At 34.9% G+C, this 17,922-nt stretch overlaps 1 protein-coding gene across 1 annotated transcript in view; it reads left to right on the top strand.

Moving 5' to 3' along the window:
- Positions 1–17,922, top strand: part of ASCC3 (activating signal cointegrator 1 complex subunit 3) — a 216,684-nt gene that overhangs the window by 126,244 nt on the left and 72,518 nt on the right. Inside the window, exons 18-30 of the mRNA XM_032216493.1 lie at positions 307–471; positions 1,073–1,159; positions 3,079–3,255; positions 4,186–4,411; positions 5,701–5,855; positions 6,995–7,093; positions 9,057–9,225; positions 12,700–12,920; positions 13,544–13,629; positions 14,340–14,506; positions 14,606–14,751; positions 14,852–14,972; positions 16,432–16,574. Of these exons, the coding sequence (XP_032072384.1) occupies positions 307–471; positions 1,073–1,159; positions 3,079–3,255; positions 4,186–4,411; positions 5,701–5,855; positions 6,995–7,093; positions 9,057–9,225; positions 12,700–12,920; positions 13,544–13,629; positions 14,340–14,506; positions 14,606–14,751; positions 14,852–14,972; positions 16,432–16,574 (1,962 nt within the window). The remainder of the gene's footprint in view (positions 1–306; positions 472–1,072; positions 1,160–3,078; positions 3,256–4,185; positions 4,412–5,700; positions 5,856–6,994; positions 7,094–9,056; positions 9,226–12,699; positions 12,921–13,543; positions 13,630–14,339; positions 14,507–14,605; positions 14,752–14,851; positions 14,973–16,431; positions 16,575–17,922) is intronic.

Here is a 17,922-nt window from a genome sequence, read left to right as displayed (position 1 = left end):
TAATCATCTATAATATATCCATTCTTTTCTTAATTTACCTTGAGAATTTCCTGTCTCCTTTTGGGCTCCCAAGGGTATTCTAAACATTATTTGACCATAAGAGGGTCAGATTAACTTAATAAATATTTTAATTCTAAGTATTCTCAATCAATAGTTTATTAATTCCACAATAAAATCCACTAAAATATACCCATTGCTATGTGTTTTGCTGGAGGAGAGGGAAAAAATAAGGCAAGATCACATTTACCTTCTGTCTTATGCATCTGTCCATCCATCCTTAACATACAATTCCTGACTGTATTTCAGATGGATCCAAGTTTAGAGAAGCACAGAGAACAGTTGGTGATTGAAGTTGGCCGAAAACTGGATAAAGCCCGGATGATTCGGTTTGAAGAGAGAACTGGATTTTTTTCTTCAACTGATTTAGGCAGAATTGCAAGCCACTACTACATTAAATATAACACAATTGAGGTAATGTTCCCTATAATTTAGTATATTATGAAGCAAAAGCATGGCATTATATTTAACAACCTTGTTATCTTTCTTTAGGGAATAATTTGTGTCTGATTAGCAGTCTAAAACAGCAGTGTGGAGATAATAATTGCAGATCTACATTATAGTTCACACTTTGTAGTAAAAGAGGATTCTAAAATCACAAGAATGATTTCATAAAATAATATATAGGAAGCATTTATATTCATAAAAGATCTATTAGCATGTTTACCTACATAGGGGTATGCACAAACCTTGGAAATTGCAATGTACATCTAAAAAGTGCTGACCTTTATTTTTCTGAATTTCAAAGAGGTTCTATGAGTGAATCTTATTCAATTTTTGTTTTATTTTTCAATGGACTTTATATCAGTTCATTTTTGCCTAGGTAATTAATCAATTTGCATTTAAATATGGGCAGCTGAAATTTATTTTTAATATCAATATGTTGGCTGTTATTTTTTCTTGATCTGTTCTGCAATTTGTTCCTTCCTATCTTTATTCAGCGTCTAGTGGTTGGATGGGAGTGTATTTGTAAATAATGCTTTAAACAGCAGACTGATGTTTCTTGGTTTTGCAGACTTTCAATGAACTCTTTGATGCTCATAAAACAGAAGGTGACATTCTTGCTATTGTTTCTAAAGCTGAAGAATTTGACCAAATCAAGGTTAGAACGTTTCACATTTCTTTTTTTTTTGCTGTTGTGAATACACTGAAAGAACCTTACATAATGTGTCCAGAAGTGTTTTTAGTCAGAGGTGCTGTTTTTTTTAAAACAAAGCAAAACAAAAATATGAATCAAAGTATTTCTGGAATATATGCAATATTATTCTAATGGATATGTTATCTTGGGTTCTCTGCAACTTCTTCAGCTGCTTTTTCCTTTTTCTCAGTCACTAGTCAGGTCAGGCAGAGCCATAAAAACCCTGCTTCCCAGTTTTATAGAACAATCACTTGAAAAGCAAATATACATAGCTTTGGTACTACTATTCAACTTGCTTGAAGGCAGAATGCTTTTATTTTATTTACAGTCAGAATCTCTGTTTTCAGTGAAATGTGATTTCCTGAAATAGTTACATTTCTGAATTAAGCCCATCTATGCATTTATACACATGGGGGATCTATGTATCTTGGGGACAGTAATTTAGCACCAGCTACAGTGTGTGTTTTTCTGAAATTTTGGTTGAGAGAGGAGCAAAAACCATCTACTGAGCTGAGGAAAATTTTAAGGACAAATTTAGTGACAAGCCACAAAATAAAACCAGTTGCAACTTGAAACTCTCAAAGCAACACACTTGAATATTATCACATTTTGTTCCAAATCTGGAAATATCAAAAGGGTCATTCCAAAGTAGGTTTTTTTAATGCACCAAATATTTTACCTAAAGTTTTTATACAAATATCTGTGTTAGATTTGGTTTTAATTCACTAAATTTTTGATTAAATTGTATCAATAATTAGTATATTCCAGGGTATTACCCCCAAAAAAGTGCCTTCTAACAATATTTTAAGAATGAAAGAATGTGGTAGGGGATCTTTTGCTTTGATTTACTAAGATGTGTTTGGGATTTCATTGATTAGTTTTTCTTGGTTTAGAATTAATAGCCACTGCAACTTCCCAAATCTCTTTTGAAATTGGATACATGGTCTGACCAGTAGGCAATGAGAGTCTCCTTTCTAATAAGCAAAATTGACATGATAGAGGAGCAGAATAGCTGCCTCTGATCAAGCCATTGATTGGCCTGATTGACCATTGATTTTTTTTTTCATACCAGAGCTAACAACATGTGCCAACATACAAAATGCAATCATTCGGTTGTTAACAAAATTGAGTCTCTTTTAAGATGAAAGATGGGGACTGGGGGGAAAAAACAATGCTGAAAATTATTTATTGTGAGTTTCCTTCTTAGTTTTTATATTGCATAAATGGTCAGGGTTTGAGGGAAATGGCCTTCAGGTGATCCCCGTCAAGTGCAAACATATGCCTTCTTTAAACAAGTTTTAGGCTAAGAACATTTCACGGAATCAAAGAATATGTAAATTCACCTCTGCTTTGCAAGTAGGAATGAGAAATTGGAATACTATGCATAATTCAAAGTGTAGATTTGAATGTATCTTTAGTTATATTAAATCTTAATCTTATTAACAGTGAAAGCCTTAATATCATGAATCATAGTACTTCAGAGTTTTAAGCTAAAAACATAATATGCCCCATGCAAACTGTGTAATTTTAATGAATGCATTTAAAGTTAATTCAAGTTTGCCCTAATCTGAAAAGACTAGAGGTCAGATAAAAAGGGAAATCTTATCAGGTGAAGCATGGCATGGTCAAAATATTTAATTTATGAGGTACATTTCTGTCAATGGCAATCTTAATAAAAGATGACGTATAATGAAATGTAATTGTGTCGTTATTAAGATTGTTTCAATTAGGCTCCATTAAGTATAGTGCTGGGAGACTTGTTTTTCAGAAACTGTAGAATGTTTTAAAACACATTTATTGAGAGATAATTGACATTTAATTTGCATGTGGAAGATTTAACAAGTTGCATCAGCCTTTTCAAAGTCCATTAATTTATATTTCAGGTGAGAGAAGAAGAAATAGAAGAGCTGGAAGCCTTGCTGAGCAATTTCTGTGAACTTGCTGCACCTGGTGGTGTGGAGAACAATTATGGGAAAATAAATATCCTTCTGCAAACATATGTTAGCCGAGGAGAGATGGATAGTTTTTCCCTAATTTCAGATTCTGCTTATGTTGCACAGGTAAAATTTAGTTCTTTCTCCTACCAATGACTTACCTAAGATACATAGAAAGCCAAAAGTCTATGTTCTTATGTCCACATTTAGTTGTCAAGCTGGGAGTAGTATTTTCGTTTTAAAAATCTACAGCTTTTCAACATAGGATCTTTTTCACACTGACTTTGCATCCCAAGGTCTGTCTCTACTGAAATCCCTAAGTGCTGCAAAGGGCTATAGAGTATGTTCCCTTTGTTCAGCCATCTTGCTCATTCTGAAAATTGTTATATAGAAGTAAGGATTACAGAATATACCGAACAATTATTTTAGTGGCTACCCAAATTATTTTTATGATTATTATTACTATTTTGGAGTTCTCTTTCTAAGTGATATATAAAGATAAAAAAAGAATTAATGAACAAATGCAGACCAAATTATTGTATATACTAGCAAAAGAAAAAAGAATTTTCTGGTGCCAGCTAGCATCTGAAAATGTCATGCAGAACAAAGTTGTGTGGGAAAATGTTACACTCCCAGTTACATCTTTCTGTTGGAATTTTCACAATGTGAGTTTCATAACGGAGAAGGTCCCGAATGTCAGCTATCATTGTGACTATCTGATTCAAGCCAGTGAACATGGCTTGACAAGAAGCAATGGGTGGAAACTAGTCAAAGCGAGAAGCAACCTAGAATTAAGGAGAAATTTCCCGACTGTTAGAACAATTAACCAGTGGAACAACTTGCCTCCAGAAATTGTAAATGCTCCAACATGGAAGATTTTAAGAAGAGATTGGACAAACATTTGTCTGAAATTGTATAAGCTTTCCTGCCTAAGCAGTGGGTTGTACTAGCAGACCTCCAAGGTCCCTTCCAACTCTGTTATTCTATTCTATTCTAACACAATAGTGGCAAAGGAATAGACGTGATATAATGTGCTACTATTGTTTTATTTGACAGAATGCTGCACGTATTGTTCGAGCTCTTTTTGAAATATCCCTTCGTAAGCGATGGCCAGCAATGACATACCGACTGCTAAATCTCAGCAAGGTTATCGACAAGCGACTGTGGGGTTGGGTCAGCCCTTTGCGGCAGTTCACTGTCCTGCCCCCACCAGTCCTTGCCAAGCTGGAACAGAAGAATCTCACCATTGATAAGTTGAAGGACATGAGGAAAGATGAAATTGGTAAGATGCCAAGGAGAAATGAATGTGTCTTAATATTTAACAGTCTGAGGGGTCCTTGATGCGCTCTGAACTTGCTTGTTTTCTTGCAGGGGTTTCATTGCCCTAACTAGGTAACATCATCAGTGCTAGTAAGGAGTGCTGTTTGCTGTCAGTTTATATTCTGGTGTCTTGCCTGTCTGTGTGAGTGGGGGCAGTCTTAGGGATTCTTTGGTTGGGCAGTTTATTAAAGGCTCTTCAGCAATTTCTTGATTGGGGTGTTGCTTACTTGATTATTGGTCTGAAGTTGACTTTGGAGTTAACCTATCCTGATCTGAGTGCTGATCAGCCCCCTTAAGAGATACCAGGAATTTCAAACTCTGATCTTTTTCCTGCAGCCCTGTATATGTATGTGGACCTTTACAAAAAAAAACTAGTTTATTTCACTGCTGCCCATTTTAGTTATAACATTCCCTGTTTTATCTGAGCTCAGAATAAAAGCTTTTGGCATAAAATTACAGATCTATTCATATCTTCCTTTTCTTTTATAACCTACTAGGGGGCCCTAGCTGAATCCTTTTCTTGCAAGTATGGTAACTAAGATCTGCATGAGACTTCGGATAATTGCCAATAGTAGAGAGTCGTGGGATTAGAGGGACCTGTGGTTTTTGTTTCCGGTCTGATGGCCTCCTTGCCAGGACCTGGAATCCTCATGGTGCAAATCTGCTGCTCTTCTTTGGAGTTCTGTTACAAAACTGGCTCTTTTTCCCAGTGACTCAGAAGAAAGTAGCAATTCTATATCTCAACATTTTTCAATATATCCTTGCCTGAGATGTTTTTTAGTCAGACTTAATTTACTAGCAACGCCCCTCGGTTATTTTATATTTTATGTATGTGAATGGAATTTTAAGGATTCAATGAAAGCATCCTGCTTTCAGTAAGGTCTGATTTTATATTTAGGAAAATACTTAATGGATTTTATGTCCAAGGTCAGTATTTCTAAGTAAAATAAGAGTGGCATTAATCAAAATTGTTAGGAGGTATTTAATCAGTGACTTATAGTTTAAAATCATTTTATGAGCTACAAATACAAATTTAAGTTAAATATTACTTTCTTTATGTCATGTGTCAAGATCTGCTTGTACAGCAAGAATGCTCCTTGATTTGGTTCCCCGTGTCGGGGAAGGCTAGTCAGGGTAACAGTCAGATAAAGCCTTGAAACTGTGAAAGACAAGTAATAAAGTACCTTTGCCTTCACTTGCTTTAGATATTTATAAACATTATTTTGTTTCAAATTTCATATTATTTTGCAGGTCATATGCTCCATCATGTAAATATTGGACTAAAGGTCAAACAGTGCGTCCAGCAAATTCCCTCTATCTCAGTAGAAGCCACCATCCAGCCGATTACTCGTACTGTACTGAGAGTTAGGTTAAATATCACCCCTGATTTCAAGTGGAATGATCAGGTAAGAATATCTAGAACAGGACATATTGAGAATATAAGCTCATCTAGATGTAACTTATAGGATATGTAATAATAGGGCTGGAAATGATTTTGGAGGTACTGCTTTTTCTCCATACCCCTTAAAAACCTTCAGATACTGAAGAGCCAAGGTGGCGCAGTGGTTAAATGCAGCACTGCAGGCTACTGCTAGATCAGCAGGTCAGCGGTTCAAATCTCACCGGCTCAGGGTTGACTCAGCCTTCCATCCTTCCGAGGTGGGTAAAATGAGGACCCAGATTGTTGGGGGCAATATGCTGACTCTCTGTAAACCGCTTAGAGAGGCCTGAAAGGCCTATGAAGCGGTATATAAGTCTACTGCTACTGCTATACTGTATGTTCTAAGTAAATAATAGAATATGTTTCTTAACTGTACTATAACTCAGCAGCTTCAGTAAGTTTGGAAGTACAATGGAAATTATGGTTCCCATACTGCCTGTCTTCAGCTATGCACATTCAGGTTGACATGCCAAAGCCTGATCCCATATCCCTATTCTACTTATAACTTTTGTACAAGGAAAGGAAAGGAAAGGAAAGGAAAGAAGGAAAGGAAAGGAAAGGAAAGGAAAGGAAAGATCTCTCACCTTCTCCATCTTCAGATTTACTCTTTCACTAAAGTTTATAAATAGGACTAGATTGTTGCCAGTTATCATATGTGCATTTTAAACATTTTTGTGAAACTATCTGAACTTAAGTTTCATAATTTGTTGTCTGAATTCCATGTAGTTCAGCTTTTACAATAAGTGTATAAGAAAATGAACCTATTAGTCCTCTTGTGGGTGAGGGCATGTAAGTAGAAAGCAGACACCATGCTTCCTATATTATAAGGGCTCAAATGTAAACTGACAGTAAACTATCCTTCATTTATCAAAATATTCGTTCACAGATAACATATTCCTCAGCATTGGGATATTTTATTATTGACATGGTTGATTGTTGATTGTTTTTGTCATTTTAACTAGCCTCATATAGGTCAGGAATGTCAGCCTCATCAGTTAAATGAATAGGGTGCCATATGAGCCTAGTGAAATAAATAAATAAATAAAATGAGGAAAATTTTAAGAGAACACATATATAACATTGCTTATTTACTTTGCCTCATAGGTGCATGGAACAGGTGGAGAGCCCTGGTGGATTTGGGTGGAAGATCCCACCAATGATCACATTTATCATTCAGAATATTTTATTATTCAAAAAAAGCAGGTAAGTCTATGCTGTATAATAGCATAGAACACATATGTTATGAGCTGGTTTCCTAAACATTCTTATATTTCATAATTATTTATTTTTATTTATTTATTTATTTATTTACAGTGCTTTGAAAAAATAGAACAGAAACAATCCCACATGTGCTATATCACATTACAATACTAATTAAGAATATATATAGATATATATATTCTTAATTAGTATATTTATATTTATTATATTATTATATTATATTATTATATTTATTATGTTATATTTATTATATTATTATATTCTTATTAATAGTTACTGGTTTACTAATTATTATACAAGTGTAACATCATTGTACACATTATTATTGTAAAATATCAAAAAAAATATCCACCATATTAACATACATTGCTGCATCCTGGCAGGAATAGCCAACACTTCAGAAGATAAGCCCTATCTAATAAATTAAAATTCAATAGTGGAAAAATTTAAGGTTCTACATTTAGGCAAAAAAAACCAAATGCACAGGTGTAGTATAGGTGGTACCTGGCTCAAAAGTAGTAATTGTGAGGGATCTTGGAGTCCTATTGGATAATCATTTAAATATGAGCCAGCAGTATGCTGTAGCTGCCAAAAAAGCCAATGCAACGCAGTCCTAGGCTCCATTAACACAGGGATAGAATTAAGATCACGTGAAGTGTTAATACCACTTTATAATACCTTGGTAAGACCACACTTGAAATACTGCATCCAGTTTTGGACACCACAATGTAAAAAAAGATGTTGAGACTCCAGAAAGAGTGCAAAGAAAAAGAACAAAGATATTTAGGGAACTGAAAGCTAAAACATATAAAGAATGGTTGATAGAATTGGGTATGTCTAATTTAGTTAAAAGAAGGACTGGGGTGACATGATAGCAGTGTTCAAATATCTTCAGCTGGTCCAGAATATGGCTGTGAGGGTACCTAGGTGTTCCCATGTTACACCCCTTTTAGGCGGCCTACACTGGTTGCCAGTTGTTTTCCAAATGTGATTCAAGGTGTTAATTATGATCTTTAAAGTGTTCCATGGCTTAGGCCCAGGGTACTTGCGAGACCACCTACTGCCACCAGTTGCCTCCCACCACCAAGTAGGATCCCACAGAGTTGGCCTCCTCATGGTGCCATTGGCCAGGCAGTGTCGGCTGGCGACTCTCAGGGGGAGAGCCTTCTCTGTGGGAGCGCCTTCCCTTTGGAATGAGCTGCCCCCGGAGCTTCATATAATTCCTGACCTCCGGTCCTTCCACCACGCCCTGAAAAGTTGGCTTTTCCAGCTAGGCAGCCTGGCCTGAATAAAATAAATTATTAATTTTAATTGTTAATTTTAATTTAATTTCTAAATCTCATTGTAAATGTCTATTGGGTTTTTGGGATATTCTATTTAATCTTTCTTTTAACTTTTGTATTATGTGTTTTTATGTTGTACGCCGCCCTGAGTCCTTTGGGAGACGGGCGGCATATAAGTCCAATAAACCAATAAACCAAACATGTGAAGTTCCATTTGCACAGGCAGAGAACATGTGCATCCGCTGCTTGTACAAATGGAGTTGCGTGCGTGCGTGCCACTCACACAAAACCATTCCTTCTTCCACCCACACCAGGCTGTCAAGCCAGAAAGATTAGGAGTTGCTGCATTAGAAAATGCCTAAATTGAAAATACCGCCAGTGTTATGAATTAGGAAGACCAAATTCAATTTTGTCAATCTTTTAAGACAATCATGCTGAACAGGTGATTCAAAGCCATAACTCATCTTCTGCCCAAATTTTCCATCAATTTTTAAAGTAGAGGTTTTCCAGAGAGTTAAGTATTTGAGTCATTATATCAAAACTGAGCCTTCTTTTTCCTTACCTGTGTTTCATTTCGTTATTTGTATACATCTATATAATAAAATAGACTACCATGTTAGCCACTTGAGGAGAAAATAAGGATTCATTTTTTTCAATCTTAGGTCATTGCAAAGGAAACTCAACTATTGGTATTTACAATCCCAATTTTTGAACCGTTGCCCTCTCAATACTACATCCGGGCTGTCTCTGACCGATGGCTGGGAGCTGAGGCTGTGTGCATTATTAATTTCCAGCATCTGATTCTGCCAGAGAGACATCCACCTCATACAGGTAACATTGTATTGAGAACTGCATTCCTGCATAATCATATAGAATTTATTTCTTGAATTGTTTACAAATATTAAATATTGGAGTGCTGGGGAGGAGGGTTCAACTTGTTGTGGTTTAGATTTTCATTGATTCTCCACAGCAGTGAGAGCTATCATGGATGAATGTATGTATGTACTAATTTATACATAACTTATACATTTGACCAATTGCCCAATCTGACTAACTCATTGTGATTTTAAAAAAAATTGGGGGCAGCATCTCTTAATCTTGTTGTATTAGCTCATACCTCACAGAATTTTTCTGAAATAACTTAACGTGATCATTGATTTTGTACCTCAATTTTCTCTGTTTGCTTCATGATGCCTTAAAGTAAGAATTTATTTTACGTTGTACCATTTTTCTACAGCCTATAGTTTACATAGAAACAGGTGGTGTACGACCTTTTTGCATAAAAAACAGTGGCACATGAACTTGTTCACCATAAACCTTTTTACCAGTATGCCTATTGTTGTGGTGATTATTATCGTTAAGCCTAGCTCATTTGCAATTCAGCTTAGAGAATGCTTTCAGAAATATTCATCTCATGTGATATATGCGGGGTTCTTTTTAAGCATGTATAAATTCATATGTGTATCTGCTGTGTTTGGCATTGTTGCTCTGTATCTAATCTGTCTGGCTAAACATGTGTACCTATTTATCTAATTGACTGATCAGTGAGTACTATTCAAAAGAAGCAAAAAGATATTTACACATCAGCAAATAGGAGACTTTGAGGATTTATGGTAATTGACTGCCATTCCCATCTGGTTCCTCTGAAACAATGAAGTGTAGAGAGGTCCTGCTAGACAAAGATGAAGAAAAAGGCCCCCCACCCGTCCCCGCTCTGATAGATCCCAAGAAATCACAGCATTAGTAGGGGATGATGAAAGAGTTCTAAAGTATCTATGAAAAGTATGTTAACAATATCAAGGCTTGAAGCCTCCACAAATTTTATGGCTCTCCAACCATACCTTACTGTGAAGCATCCTAAAAGGGGTACTGAAGTCTTGAGCCAAACCAAACTTCAAAGAAAGCATCTGTGTAACAGAATCATCGCAGTTCTCTGCTAATTTAATAAGAGTCAGACTACATACTTGCTCCAACCTCTCTATGCCAAACTTCTCAAGTGTTTGACGAAGAGATACCTCCAAACGTAATACTGGAAAAATACTTTTTAAAAAAAAATCTAGTTACTATTAGAAACTTAATACAATGATGTAGGCGCATAGGGTTCTAGTTGAATTGGTGTGGTTTTATATGAGAATGTGTCATGTTTCTTGTTGCATAATGTTAATTAACTGCCTTTACTCAAATTTGCCCTTTGAATAATTTCCCACTTTGGCAGAAATATCACATTGAAGTTACTAGCGGTGCTACTATTACTACTATTGTGTTTTAATATCATCTTTCCAAAAATTTAAATATAATTTTTAACACTTGAATTTGGCCCTGCCTGAAAGCTGACAATCGGTTGGCACTTTGTGTGCGAGGTGTTGTTGGTTCAGAAAGGCAACTACATTCAACCCTGACTGAAAACTACTTTAAAAACCAGACATATAATAATCTATTCTAAGTGTATGATATAATTTACCACAGAAACATTGCTTTCTTTAAGCTGACAAATTGGCAAATTAATGAATGTACTATATTCCTTGCAGTCAGTGACTCCTAGCTGAAGAATACCAATCTGCATAATTTCCCCCTTATGGAATATATAGTTTATTATCCATTTCCAGTCTTTAGCTAGGACAAAAGATTTTTTTTTACCCATAAAAGCCCTGATCAGGCACTGTCCTCACATATAAATCCGAACAAAGAAGGATGATGAGTTCTTTACCTCTCTTAACAGCCCTGATACGGTTACTGAAGAGTTGTTCTCCATAAATCCTGTGCACACTTCAAAAATGCTTACCATACATTCTCATGTATTCCAAAGTACTTCTTCCTGATCATTTTCAAAGCATGTTCTCCTTTTTGGAGTTTGGGTTGGATTTTTGTCCCTTTCATAAAAAGAAGTAGATCTTCCATTCAGAGAAGAGATCTGTTTATTTTTTATGATAAGTATGTTTTGCGTTTTGTTATATGGTCTGATAAATGTGGTTGACTTAATAAGATTAAATGAAAGAGATGATAAAGTATGTCCTTGTGTCATTCTTGATTAAAGTAAACTATTTACAATTTTACAGTTTTTATAAATATATGCATCATATCTAAAAGCCTGAATCAGCTTAAAATTAAATTGATCCTGATAACTCAGGAAATTAAATATATATGTCTAAAACAATTTTCTCATTGTATATTATATTCAATTAAATGGGTTTTCAGTATTAGCAGAATCTAAAAAGCTATTACAATGGCAAAATAAAATCAAATAAACAGATTAATAGCTACTAAATAAAAAGTCTTAAGAAAAATAAAGTATTTCATTTATATAATTTTTAATTCCAAAACTTCTTGGATTATTCTGTTTTCAAACACTTCAAAAATATATATACATCCTCTTCTCTTGTCTCCATGTAGTAGAAACAACCAAAAAGAAGAAGAAAACTTGATAGCAATAGACTTATATACTATTTCATAGTCCTTTACGGCCCTCTCTAAGTAGTTTACAGAATCAGCATATTGTCCTCAACAATCTGGATCCTCATGTTGATGATGTACTTGGGAAGAATAACCTTGAGGAACAAGAGGAAAAAGTTGTATGTCTTGAATGCGTTCACACACACACATACACACACTTTTTTTAAAGAAGTGTGAAAACTAGGGAATGTCTTGTTAGATTACACTTCTGTCCCAACTACAATTTTCTTTGATTTGACTGTTATCTTGATAGTGGCTCTTCCTCTTGTTCATCAAGGTTATTCCTTCTGACCATTACAGATGGGAGTAAGCAGTGAAGAAGAAAAGGAGTACTGGCAAGGAAAGAGAAATGTGGAGAGATGAGGTTACAGTGAAAGAGAATTAAAGGAAAGAAAAGAGAGAGAAAAACTCTTTCTAGGCATTATCCAAAGTATTACATTTACAACATAAGCAGCCCTTCCCAAGCGATGGCTAATCTGCAAGAGTATCTCAGGTTTGGAGATTTGGGGAACTTGCCCTTTTTTCACTTTTAAATCAGTATTGACTCCTGGCAACTTCCTAGACAATCCCCTACAGTGTTCTTAGCAAGATTTAGGAAGTGTTTTGCCATTGCCTGCTTCCTAAGATTGAATGTCCCAAGGTTACTCAGCTGTCTTTGTGCCTAAGGCAGGACTAGAATTCACAGTGTCCCAGTTTTTTATTTGATGCCTTAACCACACCACCAAACTGGCTTTCAAGAATGAATTAAGCTAGACAATTATATCTTCACGTCCATCTATATGAATCCTTGTATGGTGTTTATTGGGATTTTCATAAATGTTTTGTAATAATTAATATTTATTATTCATTTTTTAGAGTTACTGGACCTCCAGCCTTTACCCATCACAGCTTTAGGACATCCCAAATATGAAACTCTCTACAAATTTACTCATTTCAACCCAATTCAGACTCAGATATTCTATACATTATATCACACTGATAGTAATGTACTACTTGGAGCCCCCACTGGTTCTGGAAAGACAGTTGCAGCAGAATTAGCCATCTTCAGAATTTTCAATAACTATCCCACTACAAAGGTTTGCAATACCTTTTTTTTCTCTAAGAAATGTTTGTTTTCTGTAGTTTGGTTTGCATATGGACTAAATGTAACTGACAGATGGTCTCTACTATTACACGAGGCTTACTTTTTATCTGAGGTGGTGGGTTTAATGAAAAATTCCAAAGTGAAAAAACCCTACTTAAAATGAAGAATGGGGTAATGCTTTCTATTAAAAAATTATATGACTGATGTAATTTGTCGCTGTTTTACAATGTTTCTATATTCCATAACATCAAACTGTTCCCTGGATAGTTCACAGATAGTATAAATATGAAATAGAAAGACAGGCATAAAAACCAAATAGCTAAAATGTGTTAAGGGACAAAAGTACTGCAAAAAAAATACATATATATTAAAACTAGTCATTCTAGAGAATAGAACGTTTACCTGGTATCAGAAAGCAGTTTTTATACTTTAATTTCACTTGGATTTTAATTGCTTTGAAGAATGAAATAAAATTTTCAACATTATCTGTGGTAGTTTAATATCAATTACAGTGAAGCTTAAATACTGTACAGTCCCTGAAATCTAAATATATAATTACTATATATTATAGTGATTTTGTATACTTTAATCATCTACTCTTGACTTGTTTTGTAGGCAGTATATATTGCACCCCTTAAGGCATTGGTACGGGAAAGAATTGAAGACTGGAAAATTAGGATTGAAGAAAAGCTTGGTAAAAAGTAAGTTTTTTAAAATAATTTAAGTAACCGATTGAGATGGAAAGTCTTGTGCAGTCTTGAGAACTGTTGGCTGATATATAAATATTGATGTCTGTAGATTTGGTATATTTATGCATATTCCTTACCATCATACCACATACAGTTCTTGAAATCTGAAAACTGTTTTCTTGACAATATATTTTGTACAGAAACAAGCTCTGGGGACTTTTTAAATATTTTTTCTTAATATATGTATGTATATGAGTTTAGCTTAATAAAAACTCCCTATGTTATTGATTTAGCCTCAGTTTAAAATCTGTACATGAAACGGTTCAAAATATTTCTAGACATTTTGCAGTTTGCAGTCATTTTGAAAAAATATTTCTATGCATTATGACTTGGATAGAAAATTAGGCAAATCTTTCTCTCCTAGAACTTGGATTTTCTTTAACCACTGTGTTGTCATCTTTCCCTCCTAATTACCACCTAGGACTTGCCTGCGAAAGGAATTACATTAATTAGGATGGCAACACACTCCTTTTTTTGGGGGGTGGAGTATGTATAAGAAGTAAACACAATATTAGGAATGTTGTTGTGGTGTCATCCTTATGTTCAGAAAGAATACTGTTATTCTCCATGTCCCTTTAACATTCAGGACTAAATCACCACTTACAAAGTGATAAAAGTGTGTGTTCTAATACTTTACAATGACCACGTGATTCCTTTTACAGGGTTGTAGAGTTGACAGGGGATGTAACTCCTGACATGAGATCCATTGCCCAAGCTGATCTTATTGTTACTACACCAGAGAAATGGGATGGAATCAGCCGAAGCTGGCAGAATAGAAGTTATGTCCAAAAGGTTTCTGTCCTCATCATAGATGAGATTCATCTGCTAGGTAGGAATTGCTTTAATCTTTATCATTGTTGGAACTGCAATGTGTTGGCTGCACCTATCTATATCTGTATATCTATACCTTCTTTTTATGTTTTCTTAGGCGATGAGAGAGGGCCTGTCCTAGAGGTTATTGTGTCTCGGACTAATTTCATCTCGTCTCACACAGAGAAGCCTGTCAGAGTAGTTGGTCTGTCAACAGCACTAGCCAATGCCAAGGATCTAGCTGATTGGCTAAATATTAATCAAGTACGTAAATGATGCTTACAGTTGACTTTCTGAGCATTATCTTTGAAATATTTACGGTCTTAAACATGGGGGAGAAAAATAACCTTATTTATCTCTTTAGATGGGGCTATTTAACTTCAGGCCATCCGTGCGTCCAGTTCCATTGGAAGTTCACATACAAGGTTTCCCAGGCCAGCATTACTGTCCTCGCATGGCTAGCATGAACAAACCAGCCTTTCAGGGTATGCAAACTTAGCTATTTCTTTCACTTCATACTATGGGCAGACACATTTATAATACCTGTTTCTTGGCCTTTATTTGTATCTTTAAAGAATGTATTTTTAACAACATGGCTTATGTGTTGCCCTATACATTTAGAGAGCTAACAGCACAGAGTACAACTGAAATATATTTCAGACAGAATCATTTATATTATCATTTGACACTGTGAAAACCTTTTCCTATTAGTGTGTTGAGATTTACAACATGTAAATCATTCTCAGTATTAATTCACTAGGAGATTTGCTCCTAATGGAATCTTTACAATAAATGTAAACAGAAATTGGACATCAAGTTAAGATTGCATAATTCTAATTTCACAGCATAGCCATAAACTTCAGAAATGTAAGCGTACCCAGAGATATCTCTGTTTTCAACTTTTTATTCTTACACTGGAAAGGACAAATTTAAGAACCACCGTCACATTTTATTAAAGCATGTACTGCATAGGTTCCATAAGGAACATTTATTATATCAATTAAAAAGAAATCCCCAAATAAATTTTGGATTGTGAACTGCTGTTGATTGTAAGGAGACAGTTGTGAGGTGGCTTTTTAGCTGATCTAATTAGCCTTATGACAGAAGCGAAGTATTGATTGGAGACTAGAGACCAATCTTGGCAGTTCAGATTATTTACACCTCAAAGAAGAGCATAGTAGAAAAACACTAATGAACTATAAATCTGTCCAGAGCTGTTCAGCCACACCTGTTCCTGAAACAACAAAAATGCATTATCTGTCAAGCTTTCTATCAGGAAACAGATGTATTGATTTCTATATGAAGAAGGGGCAATGTCAGCATTGTCATTTGTTATATGTATACACATGCACATGCCTATGCTCCTTCCTGCATATTGTCATTAGTATTAAAATTAGATTGTCAAGTATCATTCAAAGCTTCCAAGAAGTAATAGTTATTTTTACATTCAGCATTTTTTATTTTTAAATACACTCTGTGTGTGTGTGTGTGTGTGTGTGTGTGTGTGTGTGTGTGTGTGTGTGACTATACCTAAAGGAATGCTGTTAATACCTCTATGTTCTGATCAAATTACTTTAGCAGTATAATTTAGAGAATGTTTTTATTTCCATATGTTTGATAGAAAATAGATACGCATATGTCAACAGCTGCTATTGTAAACTTTATTTCTCACCCCATAAAATTTTCATTTGTGCATTTTTAAAAATGCTATTTTGACTACTTTCCTCTTTTGCTGTATTAACTGTTAAACCCCCATTCTCCCCCCCCCGTTCCAAGAAAGTTGACTTTGCTATAAATTTAGATTTTTGAAATAATTCAAAAGGAAAATATAATTAATTCATAATTCATAACAATCATTGACACTCCGAGAAGAAGCTGCTGAAGGAGATACTAGAATGAGAAGTTGCATTCCATTATGTGGGGTTTTTTTTTGTGTTTTAACAGCCATTAGAAGTCATTCTCCAGCCAAGCCAGTTCTTATCTTTGTATCATCCAGACGACAAACTAGACTTACAGCTTTGGAGCTCATTGCATTTTTGGCAACTGAAGATGATCCAAAACAATGGCTGAATATGGATGAAAGAGAGGTAAATTGGTATTACTTCAATTAAGTGAATTATATTTGAAAATTATATTAAAAAATTAGAATTGGGTGACTTCGATCGTGGTTTTGTTTTGCTTTTCTGTACCACTTTTATGACATAAAGTTGGCACATACAATACTTTTGATGCATTAGTTGAGAATGGGCTTCAGAGTTTCATGTTCCTTTAATCATTCCTTGACCTCTTCTTTCAGAACACAAGTTCCCAGAACTTCATGTTTCATCATTACCAAAGGAGAATTTATTTCTATAAAAGGAGTTGTAACCAGAGTTCAGAGAACACTATTTGCTTTTCAAGAGCAAAAAACTGGAAAAGATGTGTGCTGTTGATTCCTTAGGCATTATCCCATAATATTGGATGCATGCCTGCATGTGTGACTTATGTGGTTCACGTTGTCAGTTATGGCATATTTCCTATCTCTGTTTTTTAAAACATGAACCATTATCTTTGATGTTTTAGAGATCTCACAGTAGGTAGGCTTTAGCAAGCAGCTGAAACCCAAGTTTAAACTGGCTTGGGATATTTATGTATGATTTTCACTATGGCATACTCAGATAGTGTGATTTTTAAATGCTGTCATGTATTTCTCCCTATTTTTATGGACTATTTAGGGCTTTTCCATGAGCTTCTCTAATCAACAAGCATCACACAACCAAAAAAACCCCAAGAATGGGTGACGTACATTTACCATTTTATTTCACATGTCCTCAAACGTCTTCCCAATTTACTACATTGTTCTTAGAAAATGAAGGTTAAGAACACTTCTGAAGTTTCATGTAAGGTTAAGAATACTTCTGAACTGAAAGTCCGGAACAGGGCATTTGACCCCTACAAAGAACAGAAATGACAAATAAATAATCACTCTTTCTCTCTCTCTATAACATACATATACACACATATATATTGGTCTGGGTATATACAGAGCATACCGAAGGTCAGGTCCCACAAACAATTTATTACATTAAATGTTTGAATTGGTTGCCATTTTCTTATAAACTCAGAATTGTTTGTTTGATTTATAACCTTTAAACATTCTTAAGTGTAACAACATTTTAGCTGATGTTCACAAATTCTGACCTAATAGAATCTTTAGATTGTCTGTTGGCCTCTGAGATCTATCTTGGTGCATCCTGTATATTAAAATAAAAATCCACACACATTTTCAAAATGTACTCTCGTTTATGGATATAACCAAAAAAAAAAGCTTTTTGTGCAGCTTTTTATTAAGCAAACAGTAATAGAGATCAGTGGCCTCTTTTTGTTTTTGCCAGCTATGCCACTGCTGTGCGTGTTATAGCAATTTGTTTCAATGGACATCAATTTCAGATGTCT

Source organism: Thamnophis elegans, chromosome 4 (assembly GCF_009769535.1).
Source record: "Thamnophis elegans isolate rThaEle1 chromosome 4, rThaEle1.pri, whole genome shotgun sequence".
NCBI classification, from domain to species: Eukaryota; Metazoa; Chordata; class Lepidosauria; order Squamata; family Colubridae; genus Thamnophis; species Thamnophis elegans.
Note: the sequence above shows the minus strand (reverse complement) of the source record. Positions and strands in the feature narration are given on the sequence as shown.